The following is a 24,860-nucleotide window of genomic DNA, read 5'->3' as shown; positions in this document are numbered from 1 at the left end:
CAGAAGAGTGTAGATCAACTAGCTCGCACAGTGAGCTCACTTGCACCTCTCAGAAAGACAAGGGGGGCAACGGTCATACCCATCAGCAAGATGGACGCCAAGGAAGTGCCGGCTTTCGCGATATTCATCTCTTATTTCCTCTTCATATTCCTGTCTTTCGGTCTCGTATTCCGATCGATACTTGCGGGGACCAGTGCGTCCAAGCTGCTGGAAGGAAAAGCGTTCTTCTTCTTGCGGACAGGGGTGGGAGCGCTGCTATGTACATGGTACTGTAGGTCCTCGGCCGCAAGGACCATCGACACAGGACGTTGACGAGTCGCTGATCCTCGTTATGATAGTCATGTTCCAGTTCATGAATGTGAGTGAGCTCTTCGTGGTGTTTTGATGGCGTGGCGACTGACTTGAAATCTCAGTGGTCGTATTCCGACTTCTCCTACCTGCATGAATCAGCGAGCATGAGTCAATGGCTGATCAAGACTCCTTTATTCGAGCAAGCCTGGACAATCGTCTGTAACGGTCCGACGAATTGGTGGTGGTCGAGCTGGATCTGTACCTGGACTGTGATCTTCACAACCGTCGTGTGGTCAGAAAGTAAGTCAATCATTCTCGACCCATTTACAAGCTTCCCTTCGTATCCAATCCTATGTCGATGACTTTCGTTGCATCTACTGACCCATGTTTCAGGCGGTAGACGAGGTATAAAGTACCCGTACGCATACATGCTCCTCGGTCAGCTCGTCGCCATCTCAGTCGCTACAGCTCTCTTCCTCGTCGCCATGTCGCTTCACCCGCGTATACGCTCCGAACCTCGATCTGCCCCACTACACGTCGCCTTCCCGCTCACTATGGCTTTCATTCCAATCTATCTGCTACCTCAACATGTCGGTACCGACAAGTTCATGACCTCACTGTTATGGTTACACGGAGCGTTACTTTTACCCCTCACTACACCGCCTGTTGGCCAACACTCGGAGAGTCAGAGAGGTACCATCGCTTTTCCAGCTCTGTATGCCTTGTTGGCCGGAATAGCTGCAGCTATACACGGGAATGCCACCAAAATACTCTTACAGTCACTTCCACAGAATCAACCACTCCTTCCCAAATTACTCAAAACCATCTTTTCTCATCCAGCTCAGGCTTCCATCTCCCTCGACGTAATATGGGTCTTTGCCATTCTTGTCTCATGGTTCGTCATTTCGGGACCTGTGCTCTTCCGAATCGTCAAGGGTACTGCCGTTGCTTCGATCGCTGGGGTAATCGTAGCGAGATATACAGGTGTGAACTGGGGATTGCTCGCCAGTGTAGTCCCTGTCATGGCTCTTCTGGGTATCGGATGGGGTATGATGTCCTTGCAAAAGGTACGGACGAGGAACGGGGTGAAAAGAAAGAATCTGTTGGAGAGCATGGGGATGCCTGAGGAAGCGATGGTGATGGGAACCGACAGTGAACCGCCCAGTAAGACAGGGAAAAAGCTAATGGTGGGATTCTGGCACCCATACTGGTACGTTCTTAATCTGCTTTGGTCTATCCGGATTTGTATCACTGACAAAACTTCTAGCAATGCTGGCGGCGGTGGCGAAAGGGTTTTATGGACCGCAATTCGATATGTACAGAAGACCGAAAAAGACACCTTGGTACTGGTCTACTCTGGTGACTTCCCTGCCGCATCGAAAGAAGAGATCCTGGCCAGGGTCAAGGTAAATACAAATGTCGTTACGGTGGGTGAAAGCTGACACCACGTTTACGAAAGGACCGCTTCTCGATTCCTCTGAATGCCTCCAGACTTCATTTTATACCCCTGCCCTCCCGTTATCTCGTGGCAGATACATACTGGAAGCGGTTCACTCTCCTCGGACAATCCCTCGGGAGCGTGTATCTCGTCTGGGAGGGTCTGTGTGGGAAGGACGGTCTGTGGGGGGATGTTTTCATTGGTGAGTCAAGCACTGTGATACTGACGTCATGCAACTAAGCTGACTGATGGTCAGACTCGATGGGTTATGGCTTTACCTTCCCTGCTGTCCGATTCCTCACTGGTGGGGAGGTCGTCATTGGCGCCTACGTGCACTACCCTACTGTTAGTGCGGATATGGTGAAGCGGGTCAGAGAGCGATCAGAGGGCGTAGAGAATGCAGGAGCAGCGAAGAGCTGGATCAGAACAAAGATCAAGCTCATGTAAGTTTACTCAATTGACAATATACAGCTCAAAGCTAACCCCGTCACCTCGTCAGATATTACCATATTTTCACTTCGCTTTACTCCGTATCTCTCCTCTATGCGGAACACATCATGACCAACTCCTCATGGACACAAGCACACATCCAATCCCTCCTCAATGCGGCCCGAAAGTCCTCTTTGGCCAGTATCCTGCTGAAGGATGACCTAACGTTGTTGAAGCGAGAAGAGAGAGGGGAGGCGTCCAAAGAGGATAGAGCACGATGTGAGGTTGTGTTTCCACCTTGTGACACGAGGGAATTGGCGAAGCTGGGAGACTTGGAGAAGAGGAAGAGGGAGATCGTATCACTGGCTCAATTCAGGTGAGTAACACATATCTCCGGTTAAGCTGAGTCCGACATAAAGCTGATTTTTTCCGTAGACCTGAGAAAGAACATGCGAAACAGTTATATGCACTTTCGGCTTTGTTCGAGGCTCATTTCGAATATCGGGAAGGCGAGAAGCGGATCTCGCTGACCCTCATGGGAGGAGTGAGAGATGCTGCTGATGAGGCGCGGTTAGAAGACTTGCGAAGTTTAGCGCAGAAGCTCGGGATCGAGGTGAGTGACGTTCACGCTGCACTTACTCTCAGCGCTATAAGACATGTACGACCTTCGGCTAAAAATGTATTGTAGGAAAACGTCGAATTCCTGGCCAATGCACCGTATCCGGAAATCGTGCGAAGACTCGGACAAGCGTCTGTAGGACTAAATACGATGATGGACGAGCATTTCGGTATCAATGTGGTGGAATTCATGGTGAGATTTCAGCTTGACTGACACCCCATTTTCCATGTACATGACAGACGCGAATCCAGTACTGACAGCTCGAGCAGGCAGCAGGGCTGATACCAATCGTTCATGCTTCTGCGGGTCCATTGTTGGACATTGTCGTGCCGTACAATGGACAAAGAACCGGTACGTATAACTCTTTGGTGTGCAATGACCACAAGGCTTCGTGAGCCGCGATCACGATGCCGCGAGGATTGAGCATTTAGCTGATATATCGCTGGGAGAACAGGTTTCCACGCGACAGATGCGGAATCATTCGCCGAAGCTATACATAATGTTTTCACCTTGCCTTCGAGAGAGAGTCTGAGGATCAGAAAAGCGGCTAGAGCAGCTGCGTCCGAAAAGCTCTCGGAGGAAGGGTTCGAGCGAGGCTTCGAACAAGGGTGGAGGAGACTGAAGGGGTATCGGTAGAGACAAGACAGGTACGGGACAATGGGAGATTCGAGCATGCATGGCCCCGCCTTATCCACGTGTGGAAAGCACCGATCATGTCAACCCCGGCATTACATGATATCTCCGACACCACCATTCAAAATGATAATGCAAAGTCACCCTTGAATACGTAGCCCTAGGCCTTTATTCCCCGATTCCCTGCGCGCTCCCTTCTGTTCTTCTCCCATGCATCCTCCGAACCCGTTCCAGCGATAACATGACGAGAAAGAATAGGCGAAGGAATCGGAGCAGAAAAGGGCGGGGTGGCCCTGAGAACGTTGATGATCCTTCAGGAGTGTCGGGAGAGGAGGATGATTCCCTCGAATTAGCAGAAGGCGAGATCTTGATGACGGTGGACAAGGGGACATTCGATTTGCCGGTATCAGAGCCACCAACGGAACATTATCTCGCTGTTCGACAGTCATTCGCCGAAATGTACCAGATATTGCCCAGAAGAATTCGCTCTAGAACCGTTGGTCCCTCGCGTTTGGCTGGCAGGAGAGAATGCCTCTGTGAAAAGGATGGTAAGTGTGAAGTAGTAGAATAGCTTTGCAGTCTATTGCTGAAGGATCATACTGATGTGATGGATGATCGCAGTTGAATGCCCATCGGAGCAAGCCAACCTGGCAGGGGGAGTCGTCGTTAGGATGGCCGGAGGAAATTGTGCGTGTTTTCCGTCAGGTGTCATTTGCAGTTGAAAGAGCTGACAGCATGTTACGTTTTCAGGCCAAGTTGCGGGCAGAGCTGAAGGAGGAGTCAACATTGCGAAAACTCTTGATCGACGAGCTTTCGACATCTCACAAGAAGCTCGAGTCAACTGGTCAGGTGCACGAGTCAACTATCAAGAAGCTTATCGGCTCGAGGAACTCCTACTGGCGTAAAGAAACCTTGCATTACGGCTCTCTTTATACGATGGCTGCCGTTCACTTCGTCCTAAGAAGCTTCGAGACAGGAGTTGAGGCGGCGAAGGAAGGTCCTGGTAATTTAACAGCCGAGGTCGACGTTGCAGTATGTTGCCGGAATATCTTTCCAGTGGTTTGTAGGTGGTAACAAGCTGACTCATTATCTATCAGCTGTTGGAGCGGTTCAAGAAGGCCGTAGCGAACGAAATCTTCATCCGGAACTACAGCAGACCCAACCCCCTGGCTAGCCGTTTCATCACGACAGATCGTCTGAAAACAATATGTACGGTCGGAAAGAACGAGAGAAACCTTACAGCCCACCCATCCGATCCCACCTTAATCCTAGATTACCTTCTCCGGCTTGAGCGACTGGATTTGGAATCGCGGATTAAGGACAGGCAACTGAAGGCGACAGACTTTGCGGAGCAGCTACGTTTGAGTCGATTCGCCGAGGTTCAGGAAAGGCGGACCACAATGGTCCGTTTCTTTCTCATTGCAATCGGTGCGAACAAGGCGACACGCTACATCGCGCAATTGGGTGAGGACGACGGCACCCCTGACGTGTGTCAAGGTCAGCTCGACTTCCACTCCGAATATCTCGCCGAGGCAACATAAGACAGCGGTCGCATCGGTGTCATGATATTTCATAATCGATATCAGAGGACGACCTCTCAGACATCGCAAATTCGCAATGCTACTTTACTGTTCTTTCGCGAATTCAAACACCTAGATTATTCCACTACAGACCACCTCTAGAACCGCCGGGACCGCCCGCACTCTGATCCAACATCTTGGTACGTTCCTGTTCCACTCGAGCATACAACAGAGAAACGGCCATATTGATATTGTTCGGGAATCCAGTGATGGTGACGAGTCGCTCGTCAGGGTTGGCAGGTGTACCAGGAGCGGAAGTGCCAGGATCGGTCACCCGGATTTGACATTGGGATTGGGCTCGGATCTCGTTGATCTTAGCACCACCTTTTCCGATGACTGTTCGTTCCATGTATCAGTTTGATCTCGTAGCTCGCATGTAACTGTACTCACTAGCACCGACAAGCGCGTTGGGAATGAAGATCTGCTGAGTTTGCATACCAGGGGGAGGAGGACCGTTGGGGCTGACATAGGGAGCGGCACCGGCCCCTCCGGCGGGAGCACCGGGACCTCCGCGCGCACCGACTTGGCGGTAAGAGCCAGAAGAGGACCCAGGATTACGTTCTTGGTACTCGAGGAGAATGGTTCCGATATAGTAGACAGCGATGTGGACGGCATCGGCAACACCGGAGACGGAGAGAACACGCTAAGATGAGTGTCAGATACAGTTGCTAGTACAATACAAGTATCCCACGCATACCTCGGTGGAGCCGGGAAGCATAGCCTCACTGGCATTCAACCTAGCGCCGCTTGCCTCCTGAATCTCCTTGATCTTAGAACCGCCCTTGCCAATGCTAGACGACAATTAGCCGACGCTCCTGTGATGTGCGTATTTCCCACTCACACGCTGCCCATACGAGAGTTGGGGATGATAAATTTGATGGTGACAGCTCGAGAGCCAGGAACGGAAGCGACGTCGAATGGTTCGTCATTGATTCGTCGAACGATGAGGCCAAAAGCCTGGATTGATAGTTAGCTACCGCGCGTATAGTCACATGTGTCTGGATTCGCCAGCTCACTTTTGCGACGGCGTCTAGGGGACCGGAAACGTTGAGGATTCGTTCGGGATTGCCGGGGATGGATTCGGAAACGGTGACTCGCGCACTGGATTTTTCCTACGACAATCATTTGAGTCAGAATAGTCTGTGAAGGCGGAGGATAAAGCTGACCCACCCTAATCTCGTTGACGTGAGCACCACCTCGTCCAATGATAATACTGGCATCCTGAGTGACGATCAACGATCTCATAGAGATCTGTTGCGGAGTGGATTCGGATTTAGCAGGGGGAGGTGGGACGGGGGGAAGGGAGGACGAGGGGCCGGCATCGGCGGTACTAGGTAGAGGATATTAGCTCGAGTCTGATATTCAACGTAATGTCCGCTCAGAGTTGCAAGGGATGTAGACGAGGATAAAGAAAGGAGCTTCCTTTGTCCTACGTCCTTCCCCCTTGTTCCTCAGTCGCAAAGACTAGCGATGTGCCGCTCGCACTCACCCCTCCATTTCAACATCATCCATCTTCTTCACAGACTCCTCCTTGTTCTCAATCTTGCTCTCTGCTCCGTTCTCCTTTTTCTCGGTGACTTCTCCGTCAGTGTTGACTTTGGCGTCTACGGTCGCAGTCACACCGGTAGTAGCAGTAGTCTCTCCGTCAGCCTTGGCCCTCTTCGCGTTGGTCTCCGGTGTTGGGGAGGGGGAAGCTGGACGCTTGGAAGAGACCGGGGCTGTAGTGGATTGCGTTGCGTCGGACATCGTTTTGGATATTGGGATTCAGCGGTGGATTGGGTCGAGGACTGACCGTCAGTGTATTGTTTTTTGCGTGCGTATGACAGTGTTATGCAGTTGTTGAGATCGCGAGGAAATGGCAGTGGCAGTGATAGTGAGAGCGATGACGGCGAAGTAGGACGACGGGGGTGTAACGGATCAGAAAGTGGTTGCAAGTTGAGGATATTGACCGAGGTGGAAGGGAAGGTGCAGATTCGAGTTGGGGATGATGCCGCGTCGTTTGATCAAGGGGGTCGTCGAAAAGAGGAGGGCGGTATGATATGGATATGGATTTGTCGAGGGGAGTGATAGCCGAGTGATTTTGAAAAGATATGAAGGTGGAAGGGTCAGGTGGAGGGAGGGGAGGAAAAGACAAAGAGGAATTACTCACGTTATAGACCGATAATCTTTCTAGGCAGTGTCTCGATCTTTCCTCTGTACCTTCGACTGCCTTGGACGACTGAGAGTGTACTCGAGTGATCTGGTTTCCTGATTGATGAAGACCGGGTGTCAAGTTGAGTTGAGATGAGAGAGACAGGGAGGAGACAACAAAGGGGGATTGTGTCAAGAGTCAGTGAACGAGCGAGCGACGAGTGAGTGACATGAGTAAACCCGCGATATGAAGTGATTATCGGTGTTTCGGAGATATCTGCTCATGTGGCGTTTACTATTTATTGACAAGGATCTAATGTGACGCGCTTTTTTCGACGATAATATCGCTCTCTTGATCTTCTGCAACGACGCGCAGACTCATCTCATAGCGGCTCACATGCATGACATGGACAACATACGTGATGCAGCCGTGAGTATAGTAGACTAGGTACATGCTTGAGGAAGGGTGAGAGGAGCGCAAGCTCTGATTTGAGGGATGCAATGCCGTTGTCCAGCTGTCTCTACTCGCCTCCAGGTTATCGCTTGTTTTGCCCTCCGAGTTGTGCCACCTGCTCATTGGCCTCTCTCCCCCTCGACTTCCCGATGCCAACATTTAATCTCCTGAATAAACAGACCGCACCTCATCTCTCACAACAACACCTTGTCTCATCTCACACATCCACATTCCCAACGGTCCATCTTTATATCTAGCTTCACCCTCGGGCCCATTCGAGTCTGGCTATCTCTTCGTCACAGACCTTCCCCTCCACCTGCGGACGACTCCTCTTATCCTATTCGCTCGACGCGTGCATCTTCGTCACCTCCAAGCGACTTTGTTTCGACCCAACTATTCACTCCTCTCTCTGTCCACCCGATCTGTCATCGTCTCGACTTCGTCTCATCTCTTCGCTAGGGCGCCTCCACCATTGCAAGCTGTCGGCTCTGTGGCTCTTCTGCAAAGCATAAACGAGACTTGAGGCCCAGGAGAATTACAACGAACGGCGTCACTACTTGTGTCCCTCCCGACAATTAGTAATATCAATCTTCCTATTAACAACGATACTCGACTCTCTGTGCATGTCTCTGCACCTCTGAGTGTCTCTCGAACAGAATGCCACTTCTCAAACGGAGGCCCGTCCTCCTCACACCTCTGCCGTCATTATCAACCGTCCTTCAACCGATTGCAACTCATCAACCTACCACTGCGACAGCCGAGTCATCCACGCCATCCTCTCCCTCCAAATCGAAAGCGACGCCGCCGACTGTCGACGATCTCTCAACGCACATCCCTCCTGATGGCAAGGACGATGAGGAGCAGCTCGAGAAGCTGCTTTCAGTCTTCCGAGGGGAGTTTGGAGGTGGGGTCGTGGCTGGTCCAGGAGGAGCGAGAGGCGGAAGAAAGTCCATCGCTGGGAAGCCAACGGGGCCCGTGACGGCTACTATGACTTCGGCGGTGACAGTGAACGGGGAGAATGGTATGGAGACCCAGAATGGGAACGGTGATGCGAAGGGCGAGAATGGAGGACCGGCCGTCGCTTGGAGAATACATGATAGGGAGTGTTGGTATCTTCCCGAGACGGGGGAAATATTTACAGACTATGAGTAAGTCAAAGATCAGTCTGCCTCCGGTCTTGATTGACGAACAGAGACTTATGATCGGAGTGCAGGTCTTTCTGCCTGCGCAGGGCTTTCTACTCACAACCCCTATTCCAATGTGAAGGTATGTCACTTATTCCATCAGAGAGACTTGCGAAGCTGATGTCTCCGCGTACTCAGTGTCTGGCAAGTCATCCCTCAGCTTCTTCTCAGCTGTCTCATCAGAGCAGAAGGAGGTCAGACAACTACATTCTCGTTTCCCTCGTCAACTGAAAAAGGCCGTTCTAAGCGCTGTGCAATTTCGTGAGTTCCGAACCTGGCCATGATCTGTGTCCCGAGGCGGTATTGACATCGACGCAGAAATCGAGGGAAAGTTGGACACTCTTGCGGATAAGATCTACGAGCGGTTTCATAATCGTTTCTTTGACGATGAGAGTGGGTTCACCTCCGCCCCCCCCCAGTGCTCTGTTTCTGTTGTTGACTGCTCTTTCAGAGGTTTTCGTCGATGTAGATGGCGATAAATATCTCGCTAGAATAGTCAAAACCTTCCCTCCTCGTTCCCTCACAGCCAACAGCTCTTCTCCCTTCAGACCCACTGCGCCAATCTACCACCCTTTCGCGGCCGACCTGTCTCGACCCATAGAGGAAGTCAACGAGAAGGACGATCCCATGCGATATTTCTACAATGTCAGACTTATAGAAGAAGGTGCGGCGGAGGGGATCGCGGCGGAGTATGCGAGTGCAACCGGGATGAGCAACGGCCATGACGATGAAGAGGATGATGGAAAAGGGGAGAAGTGGCAAGCCAGCACCATGGAGGTCCAGGCGGACAAAATCAGGTCAGTAGGCTGTACATCTTCAGGATAACTTCGTTGACGGTTCTTCAGCCGAGACCGGATCAACTTCTCCCGAGCTATGCTCAAACGATTTATCCGTGACTGTGTCGTTCGAGACACCGCCGTGTACTCCCCATGGCTCGTGAAACCCTCAGTTGCACAACGGTACGGTATCCCTTCCGAAATGACTGACGAAATCCGGGAAGGTATCGCCAGGTACAAGGAAAGACAAATGGACAAACGAAAGCGAGAGAGAGAAGAGAGATTAGGGTTAAATAACCCTCCTGAGCCAGAGGTAGAGGAGGAGAAACCAAAGACCAAGAAGCAGAAGAAGGAGGAGGAGAGAAAGCAGAGAGAAGATGAGAAGCTCCGAGAGAAGGAAGAGAGAGAAAGGGAGAAAGAACGAGAAAAGGAGGAAGAAGAAAAGAAAAAGAAGAAGACGCTGAAGTATCCCGCTGAAGGTGAGTATGAGACGTTTTGGGGGGACAAGAGTTAAGTCGACATCTTTGGTAGATCTGCTGGTCGAATGGCAAGAAGAGAGAGACCGGGCGGCGGGCAAGTTGGAAGTGCGCCCTACACCGATCAAAAGTCTTCCTTTTGGCGATCAATTCGAGCAATTCCTTATGGCTTGGAGCTTTTTGAATGTCATGGGGTGAGTTCGCATGAGATTGCCTTGACTGACTGTTTCTTAGCAAACCTCTTGGACTGTCGCCCTTCACGATTGACGATTTCGAGAAATCCCTCTATCACAATGACCACCTTTCCGGACCGGCACCTATAATGACTGAAGTCCATGCGACGCTTCTGAACGCTCTCATGGCGGATCTCGTCGACGGACGGGAGCCGGTCAAGCCACTATCAGCATGGGGGAAAGAGCTGGACAATGATACCGACTATTGGGAGGGCCTCAAAGGCGCGACCACAGAGACGCTTACCCCCGTCGCTGGCCCTCTAGCGGAATCATGGAAGAAAAAGGAGCTGGCTGTGAGAGACGGTCGTAGAGGCTGGGAGGCGGCATTAGTCGGTTGTTTGTGGGAGAAGGCAACAATCGAAAGCTTTCCACAGTATCTCGATTACATTCTCCATCTTACCTTCGAAGACAGACCTGCTCCGACACGACCGACTTGGTCGACAGGCCCTTCAAGCAATTCCTCAGCATCTGGACTGATCCCATCCAAATCTGAGAAACGATATCCGTCTCTACACCACATACACAAGCTCAACATCATCAGCTTCTTGATAGACTTGGTGGCGCAGACGGAAGCAGTAAGAGAGTATATGGAGGAGTCCAGCGCTGCCTTGACCGAGGTGAGGAAGGATCAGGTAGAGGTGAAGAGGGAGTGGAGACGAATGTGAGTGTCACATTGTTGATAACAGAGATAGCCGAAGGTGAACTGACGAGCCGCGTTGCTGTAGACAAGCCGAGAGGGATGCACTTGAACCGAAAGAGAAGCCCAAGGAGGAAGACGTCGATGGAGACATATCGATGGACACCTCTGCAATCAAGGAGGAACGAGCAGGATCGCCGGACCTTTCGATCGTCAATGGAGTTCATGCCAATGGGACCGCCACCAACACAGAGCGAGACGAGCTGGAAGATACACCGGCTTTGGAAGACCTATCGGACGTTGAAGGGGATGGCGAAACATCTGAACATGGCTTGAATCACACTGCCGCATCCCGACGACGAGCCATGAAGGAAAAGGCTCAAGAAAGGGAAGCGGAAGAGGCTCTTCGGAATGAGAAAGCTGCGAAGGAACGTGAAGAAGCACGAGTGAAGAAGGCTGAAGGAAAACAGATCGCCGCTGAGAAGAAAAAGCTCGCCGATGAAGAAGAAGTCATCGTTGCCAAGCTACGACATCTGGATTACGATTTCCGAAGATGGATGTATACTCTTCGATCGAGACCATTAGGTTCTGACAGGTTCGGTAACAAGATCTGGTGGATGGATGGACTAGGAAGTGCTCCTTTAGTAGGGGAAGGCGGGAAGATCACCTGGGGAACGGGGAGATTGTATATCCAGGGTGTGGATGCGGGTGAAGAAGAGCTGGTGAGAAATGCGGCGGGAGCTGTGATCGAGGAGGAAATCAGCAAGGAGGCAGTGGAGGAAAAAAGGAAGAAGGAAGAAGGAGAAGGGAGGTTGAAGAGTGGAGAATGGGGTTGTTACGATTCTCCAGAGCAGGCGAGTTCTCATCGTCTGCGACTTGACATACTGGAAGCTGACCAGTGATGGCTTTGACAGTTGCACGATTTCATGTTGTGGCTGAGAGACAAAGGTGTTAGGGAGATGTACCTCTTACGCGCGCTCAAGATGTGGTTACCTGAGATCGAAGGAGGGATGAAGCGACGTCGGGTCTCAGCGGGTCTGGTGAGTTGCTGTCCCCTATTCCTTGTCAATGGCAAAAAGATGCCTGAGCTAATCTACTCTTGTTCTGCCAGGACGCTCATCCCGAAGGAGATGAACCTGCTCGCCGGATGAGATTGAGCAGAAAAGCAGCGGGAGACGAGGAGAAAGACGGTTATATGAATTGGAAGGTGAGTAACTATGAGACACAAGTCATGTTGTTTCTATTTTAACGAGGCTGACCTGGTATGTGGGACGCAGAACCGGAGAGCGTCAGGAAAGGAGTAAAGAGTGGACCGGGACGCGTTTGGAGAGAAGTGTGGTTCTGGAGGAAGGGGAGAATGGAAGGTAGAGAGATGTTTGGGTCTCGTAGATGTGAGAAGCACATCCTAAAGCATGATTAGAGCATGTATTCGAGCTATCAGACGCCCGAGAGCGATCTGCAACTGCAGTGGCAGAGCTCGGCAAAGGAAGCATGTTACGAGCTTGTGCTGGTCTCTAGGCAGAACCTCAAACTGGCAAGTAAGTGTTGCACGTGACAGGAGACGATTGTTATGCATCGCTCTTTACATACTGGCATTACAGCTCTATGTTTTCTATAGGCTACAATATCACTTCGATCACTCGCTTCTCACCCATGCTCCGGCTCAGGAAATTGGACACTGACCGACCATGCTCTACAACTTCCCACCATTCTCCTCGTTGACAAGGACATATCTGTACCTGGCCTTGCCAGCGACCATAGCAGGGACAGCCTCGTTGACCTTGCTCAATGGCCACTTGGAGATCCAAGGGTGGAGATTCTTCTCAGCGATGAGATCGAGCATCTCCTTGATCCTGTCGGGGGAACCGATAGCAGAACCACCGATGTGGATGTTGTCTACATAGACATCCGATGTATCAGCACTAGATAGCAAGAAGTGGGGACCTTGCAAGGAAATCGTTCACTCACTCATGATGATTGTGAATGGGGCAAGGTCGGGAAGTTTGCCGGTCTCGGGGACACCGACGAGGACAAAGTTACCGCCCGGTCTGAGAAGACTAAGGTAGGAGTTCAGAGGCATGCTGGGGTCGTCTGTGCGAAGAGTCAGCACCGCACATTGTCTTTGAACGGAACATCGCACTCACTCGAAGTGCAGATGAGCAAGTCGAGACTTCTCTCTCTGCCCTTGACGGCGTCTTCGACGTCGTCTCCTGTGACCAAAAAGTCCGAGGCACCAAGTTTGAGCGCGTCATCCTTCTTGTGATCACTGTGACTGATCGCGGTGACGTTCGCACCGAGCGCTTTGGCGAAGATCAACGCGAAGTGGCCCAGACCGCCAATTCCGATGATCCCGACATCCTTGGCAGTGGTACCGGCGCCGTACTGCTTGAGCGGGGAGAAGACGGTAACACCGCCACAGAGAAAAGGAGCGGCTTCTGCCGGGTCGATCTCCTTGGGGATGGGGAGGACAAAGTGGGATGGACCTCGCCAGTAGTTGGCGTAACCTCCCCAGGATTTGCTGCCCTCGGATGTTCGATAGTATTTACCATTGTAGGTACCGACTTGTCCCTTGTTGCAGTATTGTTCCTTGTCTGCAGGAAGCGGTATGTACGATCAGTGCTTGTCCATGGAACACGAAGATCGCATAAATGAGAGAGGAGAGTGATTGCCACTGGCCGAGAAATGGTGTGTAGGGTAGAAATACTCGCAAACCACTCACGATCAACACAATACTTGCACTCCAAACAAGAATCACACTGAGCACCGACACCAGCGATATCTCCAACCTTCAAGCCGTTCTTGACATTAGGTCCGACCCTGACGACCTCGCCAACAATCTCGTGTCCGACAACTTGAGGATAAGCCTCGTCCATGGGCATCCATCCTGCGGAAAGGGTGGAGATATCCGAAGCGCAGATACCACAGTAGTGGACCTTGACTATGAAGAAGAGACGGACGAAAAGAGTCAGGTGAGATGCTCGAAGAACGAGGTGGAGGATCATATCGCGCATTCAAAGACTCACTGTCGACGTCGTCGTCGGCAAACTTCTTGGGCTCGTACTCGATCCATTTCAAGTTGCCCTTGATCGAATCGGGAGAATCGCCTGCCCATCCTTCGAACTTGTAGTCTTGAGCACCGGACATGACGGATATTATTATCGATTGTTTATCTATTATGTATTGTATGGACGCCTACAGTATGGGAGAGAAAGAAGAGGGACCCGGAATAGATCAACAAGAGATACCTTGCCATATATATATATAATTGTATGTGGTCGAAGCAAGCTCTTTTTAGGTTCCACTGTGTGCGTCATACTTGTCGTTCTATACAATCCAAACCCTATGCAATACAGTTAAAACACGGTCGATGCAAGGCGTGGATTTACTATCGTTGTTCACTTTGGTACCAAATCCTCCACCGACCCTCTCCACCGTCCCTCCACCACGTCTACTGTTATCCCTCCACCCGCTGCCTCCATCCCTCCACCTTCGACATCGCTTATTTCAGGTTCAGACACCGTCACGTTTTCCGATGACAATACGTCATGTCGCCCGGTTCCAGCTCTGTGGCGACTCTGCCGGGGGATCATCTCCAAAGCCGGCGGTAACAATTTGATTTTTTGATCCCGTTCCCTTTCTGCCGCCGAAGGATGTTTCCGACGGAGACGAACGGAGATACCACGGTGCTCCGTCGTGGTGGCAGCGGAAAGATGTTATTTCGTGCCGGTAGATGCCGTTCACCTGATAAAGCATGTCTCTCACCACTCTATCTGTTGACAACCCGACCTCTTCATCGTTCTCTGATTGACTGACTGATACAGGGAAACACTTCTCCAAAGACTCACACACAATGTCAAGCACAAGTTTCAAGATCGAAGATGTCTTCGGTGTCAAGGGAAAGGTATGTCTTGATCGACTCCCCATCCCCCTTTTCGTATGTTCGAGACCAGAAGTACAATATCAAGCTGAGTATTGCGGTAGACCGTGGTTGTCACGGGAGGTGGGACAGGTATCGGCAAGGGTGAGCTAAGAAATCCTCTGACGCCTTGGAGGTAGTAGCTCATGGACTGCTTCAGCAATCACCGCTGGATTCGTCAGCAATGGTGCGAAGGTATACATCACTGGCAGGAGGAAGGAGATTCTCGATGCCACGGCTGAAGAGATCGGAGGGGACATTGTCACGTACGTCGTTTTGATGATTACGTTTCTCGAAGATCCGAGGGCTCAACAAGTGACTGCATTTTAGTATCCAAGGTGATGTTTCCACCAAGGAAGGATGCAAAGCCATCGCGGATGCTATTGGCGCGAAGGAACCCAAGGTCGGTGGAAAGCGATATCGTGCAGGACACACCGGTGACTGACAGAGACGATTGTTCAGCTTGACGTGCTGATCAATTGTGCGGGTGTGATGAAAGCTTGGAGAACGCCAATCAAGGATCACAATGATCGTAAGTGTCGCCGGACAGACGAGTAGGAAGCTGGTCTGATGCAGTTTCGACGCCCAGCCGACCAGGTGGAGAAGCTCCTTTGGGATGGTGCGGAAGAGTAAGTCTGCATCAGTATCCATAGCAGTGTATGGTTGTCACTGACGTTTGCCCTCATATTCTAGTGAGGATTTCAACTATACCAATATCAGTGAGCTCTCCTCACGGTACGGATCTAGCAAGCTGGCTCTGACGGGAATCACTCCGTAGTCAATGTCAACGGTTAGTCACCTGCTTGCAATCTTCACTGCGGAATTGACATGTGTATAGGTGTCTACTTTATGACCGCCGCTCTGGTTCCGCTGCTTCGCAAGTCTGAGGACCCTAGCGTTGTTGTCATCGCTTCCATTGCTGGTTTGGCCAATCAACGGTGGGCATTGATGGCAAGCTATGATAGACGTGCACTTACACAGGTTGCATCAGTGCGATGGGAAGTGTCTCCTACGGTACATCAAAGGTGAATCGTATGGATTTCGAGCTGAACGGCGAGAGCTGACGGTCGATTGTTTCTATGTAGGCTGCGAGTATGTCTCGTCTAAAAGCTCATGTCCGCTGCGCAACGTGCTCACCCCATACTCAACAATCCAGCTATCCATCTAAGCACTCTTCTCGCCGGTCGTCTTTCTCCGTACGTATGACACTTCAATTTACCGACCTGTGCTGATACGCTCGAACTCTTAGAATGAAGATCCGTGTTAACACCATCTGCCCCGGTATCTTCCCCTCCGAAATGACCGGTAAGAGCGACACTGGCGAAGGGCACGAGTACAATCTTGGCGAACTAGCCATGAAAGCAGGGAAGAGGTCTACCATCGGTAAGCGGCATTGTCGTTTCATGTAGCACATTTCTGACCGACGCGCCGCAGGACGTCCCGGTCGACCTGAGGAGATCGTCGGACCGGTCCTCATGCTCAGTAGCAAGGCTGGAGGGTTCCTCGACGGCGCGCTCTTGACTGTTGACGGAGGACGATTGATGGTCAGTGAGATGCCCAATATATGGCAGCACTATGCTGACATGATCCATAGACTGCTGGGATCAACGATGGTCTGAGGCTCCCGGAGGACACATATATCTAGGTCCGACAACGATAAAGAGTGAACGTGATACCCAAGTGCGATTGTTTGAAGGTTCATCCAGGGAGCGGAAACATGTATTGATTGTAGTAAATATGCGATGTGAGCGTTCGACATGCAACACGATGTCGATGCATGTCAAGACTGTGCAGGAGTCTCTAGGTCTGTAGATAGATACAGATGTTATACCGAGTCGTAACGTCGGTTGTTGTTGTTGTTATTATCATCATCATCATCATCATCAGCATCATCATAAGAGCGTGTGCACATCCTCCCTTGGTGTGATCAGGCATCAGGCACGAAATGAGAGACTTAACAAGGTTAGTGACCACCGGGACCACCAGGCGCCTCCTCAACCTTGGGTAGGTCAACGAGGGATTGGATCTTCCGACAAGGCAGTCATGCACATCATCCTCTTTCATCTTGCTTACCCCATCTTCCTTTCCCCCAGTCTCTCGCTCCCTTCCCTTCATGCAGAGACGCGAAGATGAAGCTAGCTCTTTCACCCCGATTCCGTCCCACTCGCGCATTGCCCGTTCTCGTCCTGATCACCCTCACCTATCTCCTCTACAACCATCTTCCATCGACCACCCAAGGATCTATCAAGTCCTCTCGGTACGACGTAGCGTTCGAGGACAAACCGCCGCTGATCACCTTGGTGGCACTGTGGAGCGGTGAAGACTGGCCCAATTTCGCTCCGTATTTCTTTGACAGTGTGGGGAGACAACCGCATGCTCTGGATCTGGTTTTGGTGCAGAGAAGAGGATGTAGCAGGGACCAGGTTGGGGATTGGACAAAGGGGATGACCAATGTCAAGGTGGGTGCCGGCGTCCTTCTCACTTACAGATGACACCGCCGAGCGAGGGTTCCGAGTCAGAGCAAAACACTCAGTGTGAGGGGATGAGAGTCGTCGCTGATCAGATATTCACCCTTGGCAAATAGCACGTCTGTCTGTCCGAAAAGAAGTGTGAGTCTTGCACGAGAGATGAAAAATCTGCGATTTGACGAAAGAGGGAAAGAGGGAAGCTCACGCTATACCCCTCCATGCAGTCTGGAAGAAACATGTCGATTTCTTCTGCAAGAGATGGGGAGGATGTTCCCGTCAACAGGGCAAACTCATGTTGGGCGATATGATCAACCAAGGGAAACTCAAGGTGAGCAATCGGTATCATAGCTTTCAGCCACTGTCCATGGGCTAGGAGCCGTGGAGCGGTGAATCCATTGCTCTCCTGTCTAGCTGCTTGTCGTACGGATCACAGGCCCGGTGCTGATCTATGCCTGTAACGTACCCAGAACATTCAAGCAGTTTACCCGATTCTTAGAGGTTGGGTGTTCAAGGAATACATCAAGCCGGAAACTGCATACTGGGGGTACTGCGATTTAGATATCTTCATCGGAGAGTGAGTGGTTTCTTGAGTGTCACAAAACGCTAGGGAACGACTCACTGATTACGGGTCCTACTGCAGCATATCTCAGACGTGTGAGTTCCCTGATTATAGCCTCCCCAAGAACTGCAGTCCACCATCAGTCTCATCCTCGATCCTTGACGTTTGTGCTAATGTCCCGCCCTTCTTGAGTCCCATATGACCTCGCTCGAAATGGGTACGACGTCATAGCACCCACCGAGCCCAGCGAAGAGAAGGGCGGCGATCGTCTGATCTTCATGAGAGGACATATGGCATTCTTCCGAAACTCGCCTGTGACTCTCGATCGCCTGATGCGATACGAGTATTTCCAAAACTTTGACGCTTGGGACGAGATGGGAGCGCCCGTTGATTCAGTCGGTGAGTGCAGTAACGGATCGTCGTCACGTTCATGTCTGGTTGTGAACACGGGAACTCAGTACTGATGTTGACTGCGCTCAGGCGAAGGGGAATACTCTCATTTCGTGGTCGGTGATCCGAAGATCAACTTTTTGGCATTTGACGGCATGGCACCATACACCACGGTGCGGTCATCATCACTCGCCGGAGTGTTGACTTTATCCGATCATCTCCGACCCAAGAAAGACAGTCCGCCCGCACCTCTGACACCGCATGTGATCCGGGCGCTCATGACACCCGCCACGAAACTGTCGACGAAATCATCGTTCACTTCTTCCGGGATCGAACGTCCCGTAACGATCTTACAAGGTCGACCACCACCCGGCAAAACGATGTGGTTCCCCGACGATCTAACGAGTTGGTACAAGGCTCAACCGAACCCTGTGAACCCGCACGATCATATCGGTGCCGGAGGGAGGAAGCGATGGAAGAGATATCTGACGAAATACGAGAATGAGTGGACGGAAAGGTTGGAACCGATGAACGAGTTCAGGGGTCATTACAAAGATGGAGGTCTCGATGGGACCTATCAGTGGTTGTATGTCCATTGGCAAGAAGAGAAGAAGCAGGTGAGTCGTGCACCAAGGAAGCCATTCGTCTCGTTCTTGATCTGTGCTCCTCATTGAGACAGCCCTCTGAAATCATCGCTGACGAACTCTTTGCCCCCATCCCACCTCCAGTCGTATTTCAAAGAATTGCCAAAACACTACACAGGCGATATCTTCATCAATTACTTTTACGACGGCAACTCGATCGTCGATTCCAAGTCTGGCAAAAGATTGGTTTGGATACCGAGACGTCCTCAAACATGTGATTACGCAGGGTGTGTAGAGATAGGTGAGTTTGCCAACCGATATTTAGAGTGTCTTCGGGGGTCGTGAGACGGAGGAAGACATGGTGACAAACTGGGTGTGCCAGGCGAAGATTCGATAGCTTCGAGACCTGGGTTCAAAAAAAAGGTGGAAGCGGAGATGGATTTTAAGGATTGGTATATAGATTCCATAAGGCTCAGAAAGGGTATCGAAACAGGTACTTTGGGTCCTGAACCAGGTGAGTCACACTTTGTTTCATAGATAATCTGACAGCTGATCTGGATCTTTCCCCTAGCCATTCCAACTTCCTATGAATAGACTCGTATCCGTATCTTGTACTCCTTATCTCGGCAGGCATAGATAACAGCTAATCAATGCATGTCAATTGTATGCTTGTCGATGCTTCTTTCCCTTTATCTGTTTCGTGGCCCAAAAGACCGTGTCATTAAGTAGTAGCTGAGATCTATAAGGGTGTTTGTGGTGTTTGCGGGTATACGATCTGCGCACAAAGGGGTATCAAATCTATGTTGAATGCTGGATGTCCGAAGGGATTGGTAAGAATTGACCAATGACGACTGAGGGGAGATCAAAGAACTGTTTCCGAGAGACATGTATTAGTATGAAGATACCAACCAGTGCAAGATCCGGCGAAAAGCTTAACTCACATCTCTGCGAATGGTGAAGCAACAAGTACAGGCCAACGTGGCACCGCTCGTTCCGACCGCCAAGGTGATAGGTTGAAAGAAGTTCTGCGTAGTGTTCTCGAAAGCGTGGACCGAGAAGTTCTCCCAGTACGAGACGACACTGCGAGGAAGAAAGAAGATGCACGCGTTAGCTAGCTCAAGTCACTTTGCCACAGCTTGTATAGTCACTCACGAAGGTTTGGCAAATAGCTCATACATGTATGTCTTGTTGACGAGCAGATCCGCGTCTGTTCTGTCCACCAGTTTGCAAAACTCCGGGTTGGCATAGCAAACCTCGCCTGTTCGCCTCCAAACAGCTGTTGGAGTCGCAGAGTATGAGATGAGTTTCTCTAGTTCGATCAACGTCCGTTGGAATGAGCGCTCAAGGAAGACTTCGTCGTCTTCTGACATCGGCATCCTGACAGTTGGACGGTCAGTAAGCACGCTATGACCATACGAAGCAATTGACTCACTGCAGCGCAATCAGACTAGGACGGAAGGAAGCCAACGCGCGAACGACACGGAGAACGTCGGGTTGCTCGAAGCTAGAAGAAGATCGATCAGGAATTTTTTCTTGGAGCTCTTGAAAATCGCAGTTCGAACTCACTTCTTCGTGAGGTATTCCATCAAAATATGATACCCTTGAGTGTAATCGCTGTGACCGTTGGATCAAATTAAGCTGAAGGAGACGGAGAGGTTCGACCCATCTTCACTCACTATGGTCTGACGATGGTCCTATACACCTCTGCAGGTGTCAATCCTTTTCCTACCCGCCGTAACTGTGTCGGCAGCAGTCTCGTATCTTGGCTTTGCTCTTGACCTTGACCTTGACCTTGAATTTGAGTTTGGCTTGCACTGTCCAGCATCATCTGACCCCCTTCAGAGGCCCAACCGCCCCACGACTGGTTATTCGGTGATATGTCGCTGTACGTTCCCGGAGAGACAGTCTGCGGTATGCCGGAGCTCGAAGGGGTTGGTTGAAGGTTGAGAGGGTTCTGGCCGGTGCTCGAAGCGGATGGGGAAGGGTTGAGCCATGATTGTTCGTACTGGTTGGTGCTGATGTTCGAGGGGTTGACCATGCTTGTGTTGCTATCCAGTGCTATTTGACGTCCTGCCTCGTCGAGAGGGTCCATGCCTGTGAATATCGGGGAGAGAGATGCGAACATTGCGTCGAGCATCTGGTACTCGGAATTGGCAGCGGTACCTCCGTATGCTACGATCATTGGACGATCAGCACCATGCGAAAGCTGTCACACGAAGCGAATGAGACTCACGGAAAGAGCTCGATGGAAGCTCATTGCTTGGCGGTGGCGCTTGGCCCCACATCCTGGTCGGATCTGACATCCCGATCATAGAGTCTGACATCGGCGGTATGGAGTTGTTGTTGTTGTTGTTGTTGGTGGTGGTGGTGGTCATGGCAGTTTGCGCGCTTTGCTGCAACGGTTGAGCCAGCCATACATCGTCGGGTATTGCAGGAGGTTCAGAAGTGGGAAGTGGCTGTGAGGGTAGAGTCACATTCGGTAGAAGGTTGGAGTGAGAGCCCGAAGTAGGTGATAAGCTGGCGGTTTGAGATGGTCTTGAAGAAGCTGTGGGAAGGTGAACTTGGCTGGTCAGTATCTCGCTTCAGGCTCGCTACGATGAAGGATTTGCGATCACCCACCTCGTTCTTCGCCCTCCATCAGATACTTGGCCTTCTTCCTGACCCCTTCGACGCATTGATCTGCGAGACCTTTCTTGACGCAACGGGTACATGGGCGTTCTGCGATACCGTCGACAACCGAGAGGTGTTGATGACAAGATTCAAGGAGGAAAAGTGGACACAATGAAATCAGCCATTGTTGTTGATCTCGTAATCGCTTGTAAGGCGAAATAGTGAACCCGCAAAAATTGCGGATAAACTGATTGCAGCCCACGACTCTTGTCACTCACGTTCATCACAGGTCAAGTGCGATTTCTGGCAAGCGAGACAAGCCTTAGCCACTTTCTTCCTGGCCTTGTGCTCAGGATCGTCTTTCGATTTTTGCTTGCCTTTACCTTTAGGCCTACCTCGCCCTGAACCTTCATTGCCGCCGGAGATACTAGCGTTTCCAGATCCTCTACTGCCTCCACTGCCGCTGCTGCCAGCACCGTAGGAGGTCGCTTGATTATGGGGAGCGAGTGCTGTGAGGTTGAGGAGATGGGGTGAAGTCGCTGGTGAGCCGAGAGACGATGATAGGGAACCTGACGAGTTCGATCGCGCAGGTCGACCCCACGAGGCTTGGCGTTCTTGCATCCTCTGGATGGCTGAGAGGTGGTCGGGTGATACTAAGATATTTACTGGTGACATGATGCAGCGATTGTTGGGTGGGCATACGGATGGTTGAAGGTGGGGAAGGGGCCAAGAGCGTACTCGCCGGGAAGTTGGATTTAAGACGTGGAGGTTCCAGGTTGTAATCGAGGGGAATCGACGAGGAGGTTGAGGACGAAGATGGATGGTGTATATATATATGTGGATTATGTCGGAGTCGATGTCCGTGGGTCGAGGTCGGTTACACGGTAACGGATAATTGAGATTGAGGGTCACCGATCAACGTCCACGAGATGACACGGTCGATGGAAAAATTTACAGTTATTCGAGGGAGTTGCAGCCCACCGGTGCCGGTGGAGAGGATCGGCGGGAAGGGATGATGGACGTTGACGATGAACACGAGTGAGGAATAACACGGGATGACCGACGGTCAGCACAGAGATGTACATTGTAGGGTTAGGGAAAGGGCAAAACAGACGTCGATCAATTAGCGAGAGGAAGTCGCGGCCCCAGTGTAGAGTATGGTATCGGTCAAATCATTGGTAACGAGATCATCAGGCATGATGTGAGGGAGGGTGTCGTCAGATGGGGGCAAATGATAATGAACACAGGGTGAGAGGGATGGATAAATTCACAATTGTGACACGAAGGGGGGGAGGGAGGGGGGGCGGAGGAGCAGCAACAGGACAGATGCGGAGATAGCAGCCTGTTCGATGAAAGGGAGAAAGAGGATAACGGTATAGTTTAAAAATGATTCTGACTCACGTTCTCTCGGTCTTGATCTCCTCGGACAAACCTCGGTAAGAGATGGCTAATGGGGTTGTCGATGATAGGTCCTGGTGATGCAAATATGTCTTGTCGATGAGAAGAGAGGAGTGTGATGATTAGTACCCGTAGTGGTGTTGTTCCGTTCACTACTGGCTGCTCTCCATCGGGGGAAATCCCAAACGTAATGAAATAATAATAATAAAAAATACACGGTCGGCATTTTCGGGGCCGTGGCGTACGTGCGTGGGAATCGAGGCAGTAAGGAGTGGTAGCAGTAGCAGCAGCAGCAGTCGTAGTAGTGGTGTTATCATATGAGCATTTCCCCCCATGAATACTCCGAAAGGGATCGTTCATCGAAACCTCTGGTCGAGGACGGAGAAAGACAAGGTTCCAGATCCCATCGTTACCTCCCATTCCCAAAAGCATGCCTTCGAACGCGGGAAAACAACCACCAAAGGGCACAGACGACGGGAGTAGCAGTGAACAAAAGTCACGTAATGCTCTCTGTCCTTTGTCTCGCTTTATTTCCAGTTCTCGCGTAAATTCGGATCATTTGCTGCATAGGCATGTATCTAAAAGTATTTCCGTGTCAAGGCATCTCACCTCCCTTGAATATCGGTCTCGGTCTTCTTCCACGTCTAAAGCTTGGTCAATAAAGCGGATTAGAGCTTGGGAGATCGACGTTTTCCCGGAGTGATTAAACATCTACTCCATGATCGTTGATTGAAATAGAATGAACAAGCACTACACGTCAACGCGAGTCAAGTTACCGAAACTCTCTTCCTCGATACTCTCCTTGGGACACCCGTCTGATCGCTCGGACGGTCTCGACGACGCGTCAGACATACACGGCCAACGTCAGTGTGCCCGTCATGACAGGTCCTGGAAAAGGTTCATTTGGCTCTGATCTTGGCGACGGCCCGGATTGGACGAAACGAGTGAAGATTGATGACGATGAGCAGGGAACTGGTTTCCGTTTGTGTCTCCCACGCCTGCCCCCACAAGAACGCTGAGATCTTCCTCGTTCGCAAGCCGCCGGCCCGAAGCATGCCAACGACCACATAGATCTGTGCGTGAATCGTCTGGCATCGCGGGAGTGTCAATGAGGCGTCAATGATCTTGTCCGAACGAAACAACTGTGAGAACAGATTCGGCAGCCCGATCCTCCGACACCTGAGTCGGTGGCGCTCTGACGAGTGATAAGCGAGAATAATCCGCCTCTTATCTTTCTCTCGCAAAGGGACAGATCTGGAACTATGAAAGACACGCCAGCTGAGGCCTGTACGTACGCATGAACGGGGGACAGGATCTAGACTCTGGCACTGCAAGCCCATCGGAAAATCCGACCGAGGCCGGAGTATGGAGACAAACTTACGCGGCGAAAAAGAGATCTCAGCCCTCGACCAAGGTGTCACGCCACCAGATGATGACGAGGAAACTAGGTCAGATCACGGTCAGATCACTGTGCTCGTCATCCATCTGCAATGGACGGTGTGTCCCTTTCCATTGAGAGATCGGCAGAGTACCAAGGAACGGGCACTCGCTGGCTCGAGCTGTGTCACGTTGTAACCCGACTTTTCTCCACAACGACTATCCACCAGACCAGGCGCAATCAACCTGCCGGTCGGACCGCCGCGGTCCGCGTTCGGGGTTGGGGATCTACTAGGTGGATCCAACGACGTGTGTTCTTTTGTCTTCCAGAACACCTGACGAAGGACGAGTCTTTCCTTCGACTGGACGAGATGTCTGAGCAGGAAGACACACCTGTCGCAATCAGCTTGCTCCAAGTTCCGAATACAGAATGACTTCTTTCGCCATATGTACAGCATTGTCAGACTAGGCAGCCGACCTCTTCGACGCTACTGCCAGCACCTTTCCCCGAATTACGATAACCCTCTCGTGATCCCCAGCAGGGTTTTTGATCACGTCAGCAAGCCGAGATTCTCGGATTACTGCACTATCTCGATCACTGACATTTCTCCGAAGAGCAGACCTCGCCCTTCCTTTCTCTCGTTGCGATCGTCAATCAACTTCCGCCCTTTCCGGGAA

At 51.3% G+C, this 24,860-nt stretch overlaps 9 protein-coding genes across 9 annotated transcripts; 6 read left to right on the top strand and 3 right to left on the bottom strand.

Moving 5' to 3' along the window:
- Positions 1–90: 90 nt before the first annotated feature.
- Positions 91–3,413, top strand: IAR55_005217 (uncharacterized protein; the record flags this gene model as incomplete). The annotated part of the gene is made up of 12 exons (XM_066948310.1): positions 91–271; positions 339–358; positions 414–591; positions 685–1,501; positions 1,559–1,697; positions 1,751–1,931; positions 1,986–2,172; positions 2,229–2,534; positions 2,594–2,771; positions 2,847–2,969; positions 3,047–3,128; positions 3,232–3,413. The coding sequence occupies 12 exons, from the start codon at positions 91–93 to the stop codon at positions 3,411–3,413; spliced, it is 2,574 nt and encodes an 857-aa protein (XP_066800878.1).
- Positions 3,414–3,955: 542 nt separating this feature from the next.
- Positions 3,956–4,951, top strand: IAR55_005216 (uncharacterized protein; the record flags this gene model as incomplete). Its single annotated transcript, XM_066948309.1, has 4 exons — positions 3,956–3,958; positions 4,032–4,097; positions 4,161–4,442; positions 4,508–4,951. 4 exons carry the CDS (start codon positions 3,956–3,958, stop codon positions 4,949–4,951), a joined length of 795 nt encoding a protein of 264 aa, XP_066800877.1.
- Positions 4,952–5,075: 124 nt separating this feature from the next.
- Positions 5,076–6,736, bottom strand: IAR55_005215 (uncharacterized protein; the record flags this gene model as incomplete). The annotated part of the gene is made up of 7 exons (XM_066948308.1): positions 5,076–5,326; positions 5,381–5,633; positions 5,688–5,781; positions 5,832–5,947; positions 6,007–6,102; positions 6,161–6,320; positions 6,480–6,736. The coding sequence occupies 7 exons, from the start codon at positions 6,734–6,736 to the stop codon at positions 5,076–5,078; spliced, it is 1,227 nt and encodes a 408-aa protein (XP_066800876.1).
- A 1,495-nt stretch (positions 6,737–8,231) lies between these two features.
- Positions 8,232–10,208, top strand: IAR55_005214 (uncharacterized protein; the record flags this gene model as incomplete). The annotated part of the gene is made up of 7 exons (XM_066948307.1): positions 8,232–8,722; positions 8,788–8,840; positions 8,897–9,019; positions 9,077–9,151; positions 9,210–9,555; positions 9,604–10,013; positions 10,066–10,208. The coding sequence occupies 7 exons, from the start codon at positions 8,232–8,234 to the stop codon at positions 10,206–10,208; spliced, it is 1,641 nt and encodes a 546-aa protein (XP_066800875.1).
- A 124-nt stretch (positions 10,209–10,332) lies between these two features.
- IAR55_005213 (uncharacterized protein) lies at positions 10,333–12,184 on the top strand (the record flags this gene model as incomplete). The annotated part of the gene is made up of 5 exons (XM_066948306.1): positions 10,333–10,904; positions 10,969–11,734; positions 11,795–11,920; positions 11,992–12,087; positions 12,158–12,184. 5 exons carry the CDS (start codon positions 10,333–10,335, stop codon positions 12,182–12,184), a joined length of 1,587 nt encoding a protein of 528 aa, XP_066800874.1.
- A 389-nt stretch (positions 12,185–12,573) lies between these two features.
- Positions 12,574–14,024, bottom strand: IAR55_005212 (uncharacterized protein; the record flags this gene model as incomplete). The annotated part of the gene is made up of 5 exons (XM_066948305.1): positions 12,574–12,776; positions 12,849–12,971; positions 13,025–13,471; positions 13,600–13,818; positions 13,904–14,024. 5 exons carry the CDS (start codon positions 14,022–14,024, stop codon positions 12,574–12,576), a joined length of 1,113 nt encoding a protein of 370 aa, XP_066800873.1.
- A 706-nt stretch (positions 14,025–14,730) lies between these two features.
- IAR55_005211 (uncharacterized protein) lies at positions 14,731–16,441 on the top strand (the record flags this gene model as incomplete). Its single annotated transcript, XM_066948304.1, has 15 exons — positions 14,731–14,781; positions 14,862–14,901; positions 14,957–15,062; positions 15,127–15,199; positions 15,259–15,328; positions 15,386–15,425; positions 15,490–15,515; positions 15,575–15,586; positions 15,635–15,734; positions 15,788–15,821; positions 15,882–15,888; positions 15,953–15,992; positions 16,046–16,179; positions 16,231–16,340; positions 16,391–16,441. The coding sequence occupies 15 exons, from the start codon at positions 14,731–14,733 to the stop codon at positions 16,439–16,441; spliced, it is 894 nt and encodes a 297-aa protein (XP_066800872.1).
- A 484-nt stretch (positions 16,442–16,925) lies between these two features.
- IAR55_005210 (uncharacterized protein) lies at positions 16,926–19,391 on the top strand (the record flags this gene model as incomplete). Its single annotated transcript, XM_066948303.1, has 10 exons — positions 16,926–17,255; positions 17,381–17,405; positions 17,489–17,592; positions 17,732–17,838; positions 17,905–17,918; positions 18,055–18,222; positions 18,304–18,830; positions 18,942–19,098; positions 19,180–19,311; positions 19,369–19,391. The coding sequence occupies 10 exons, from the start codon at positions 16,926–16,928 to the stop codon at positions 19,389–19,391; spliced, it is 1,587 nt and encodes a 528-aa protein (XP_066800871.1).
- Positions 19,392–19,595: 204 nt separating this feature from the next.
- Positions 19,596–22,082, bottom strand: IAR55_005209 (uncharacterized protein; the record flags this gene model as incomplete). Its single annotated transcript, XM_066948302.1, has 9 exons — positions 19,596–19,667; positions 19,739–19,877; positions 19,950–20,174; positions 20,230–20,301; positions 20,364–20,411; positions 20,474–20,969; positions 21,031–21,342; positions 21,417–21,515; positions 21,686–22,082. The coding sequence occupies 9 exons, from the start codon at positions 22,080–22,082 to the stop codon at positions 19,596–19,598; spliced, it is 1,860 nt and encodes a 619-aa protein (XP_066800870.1).
- Positions 22,083–24,860: the final 2,778 nt, after the last annotated feature.

This window comes from Kwoniella newhampshirensis, chromosome 11 (assembly GCF_039105145.1).
Source record: "Kwoniella newhampshirensis strain CBS 13917 chromosome 11, whole genome shotgun sequence".
NCBI classification, from domain to species: Eukaryota; Fungi; Basidiomycota; class Tremellomycetes; order Tremellales; family Cryptococcaceae; genus Kwoniella; species Kwoniella newhampshirensis.
Note: the sequence above shows the minus strand (reverse complement) of the source record. Positions and strands in the feature narration are given on the sequence as shown.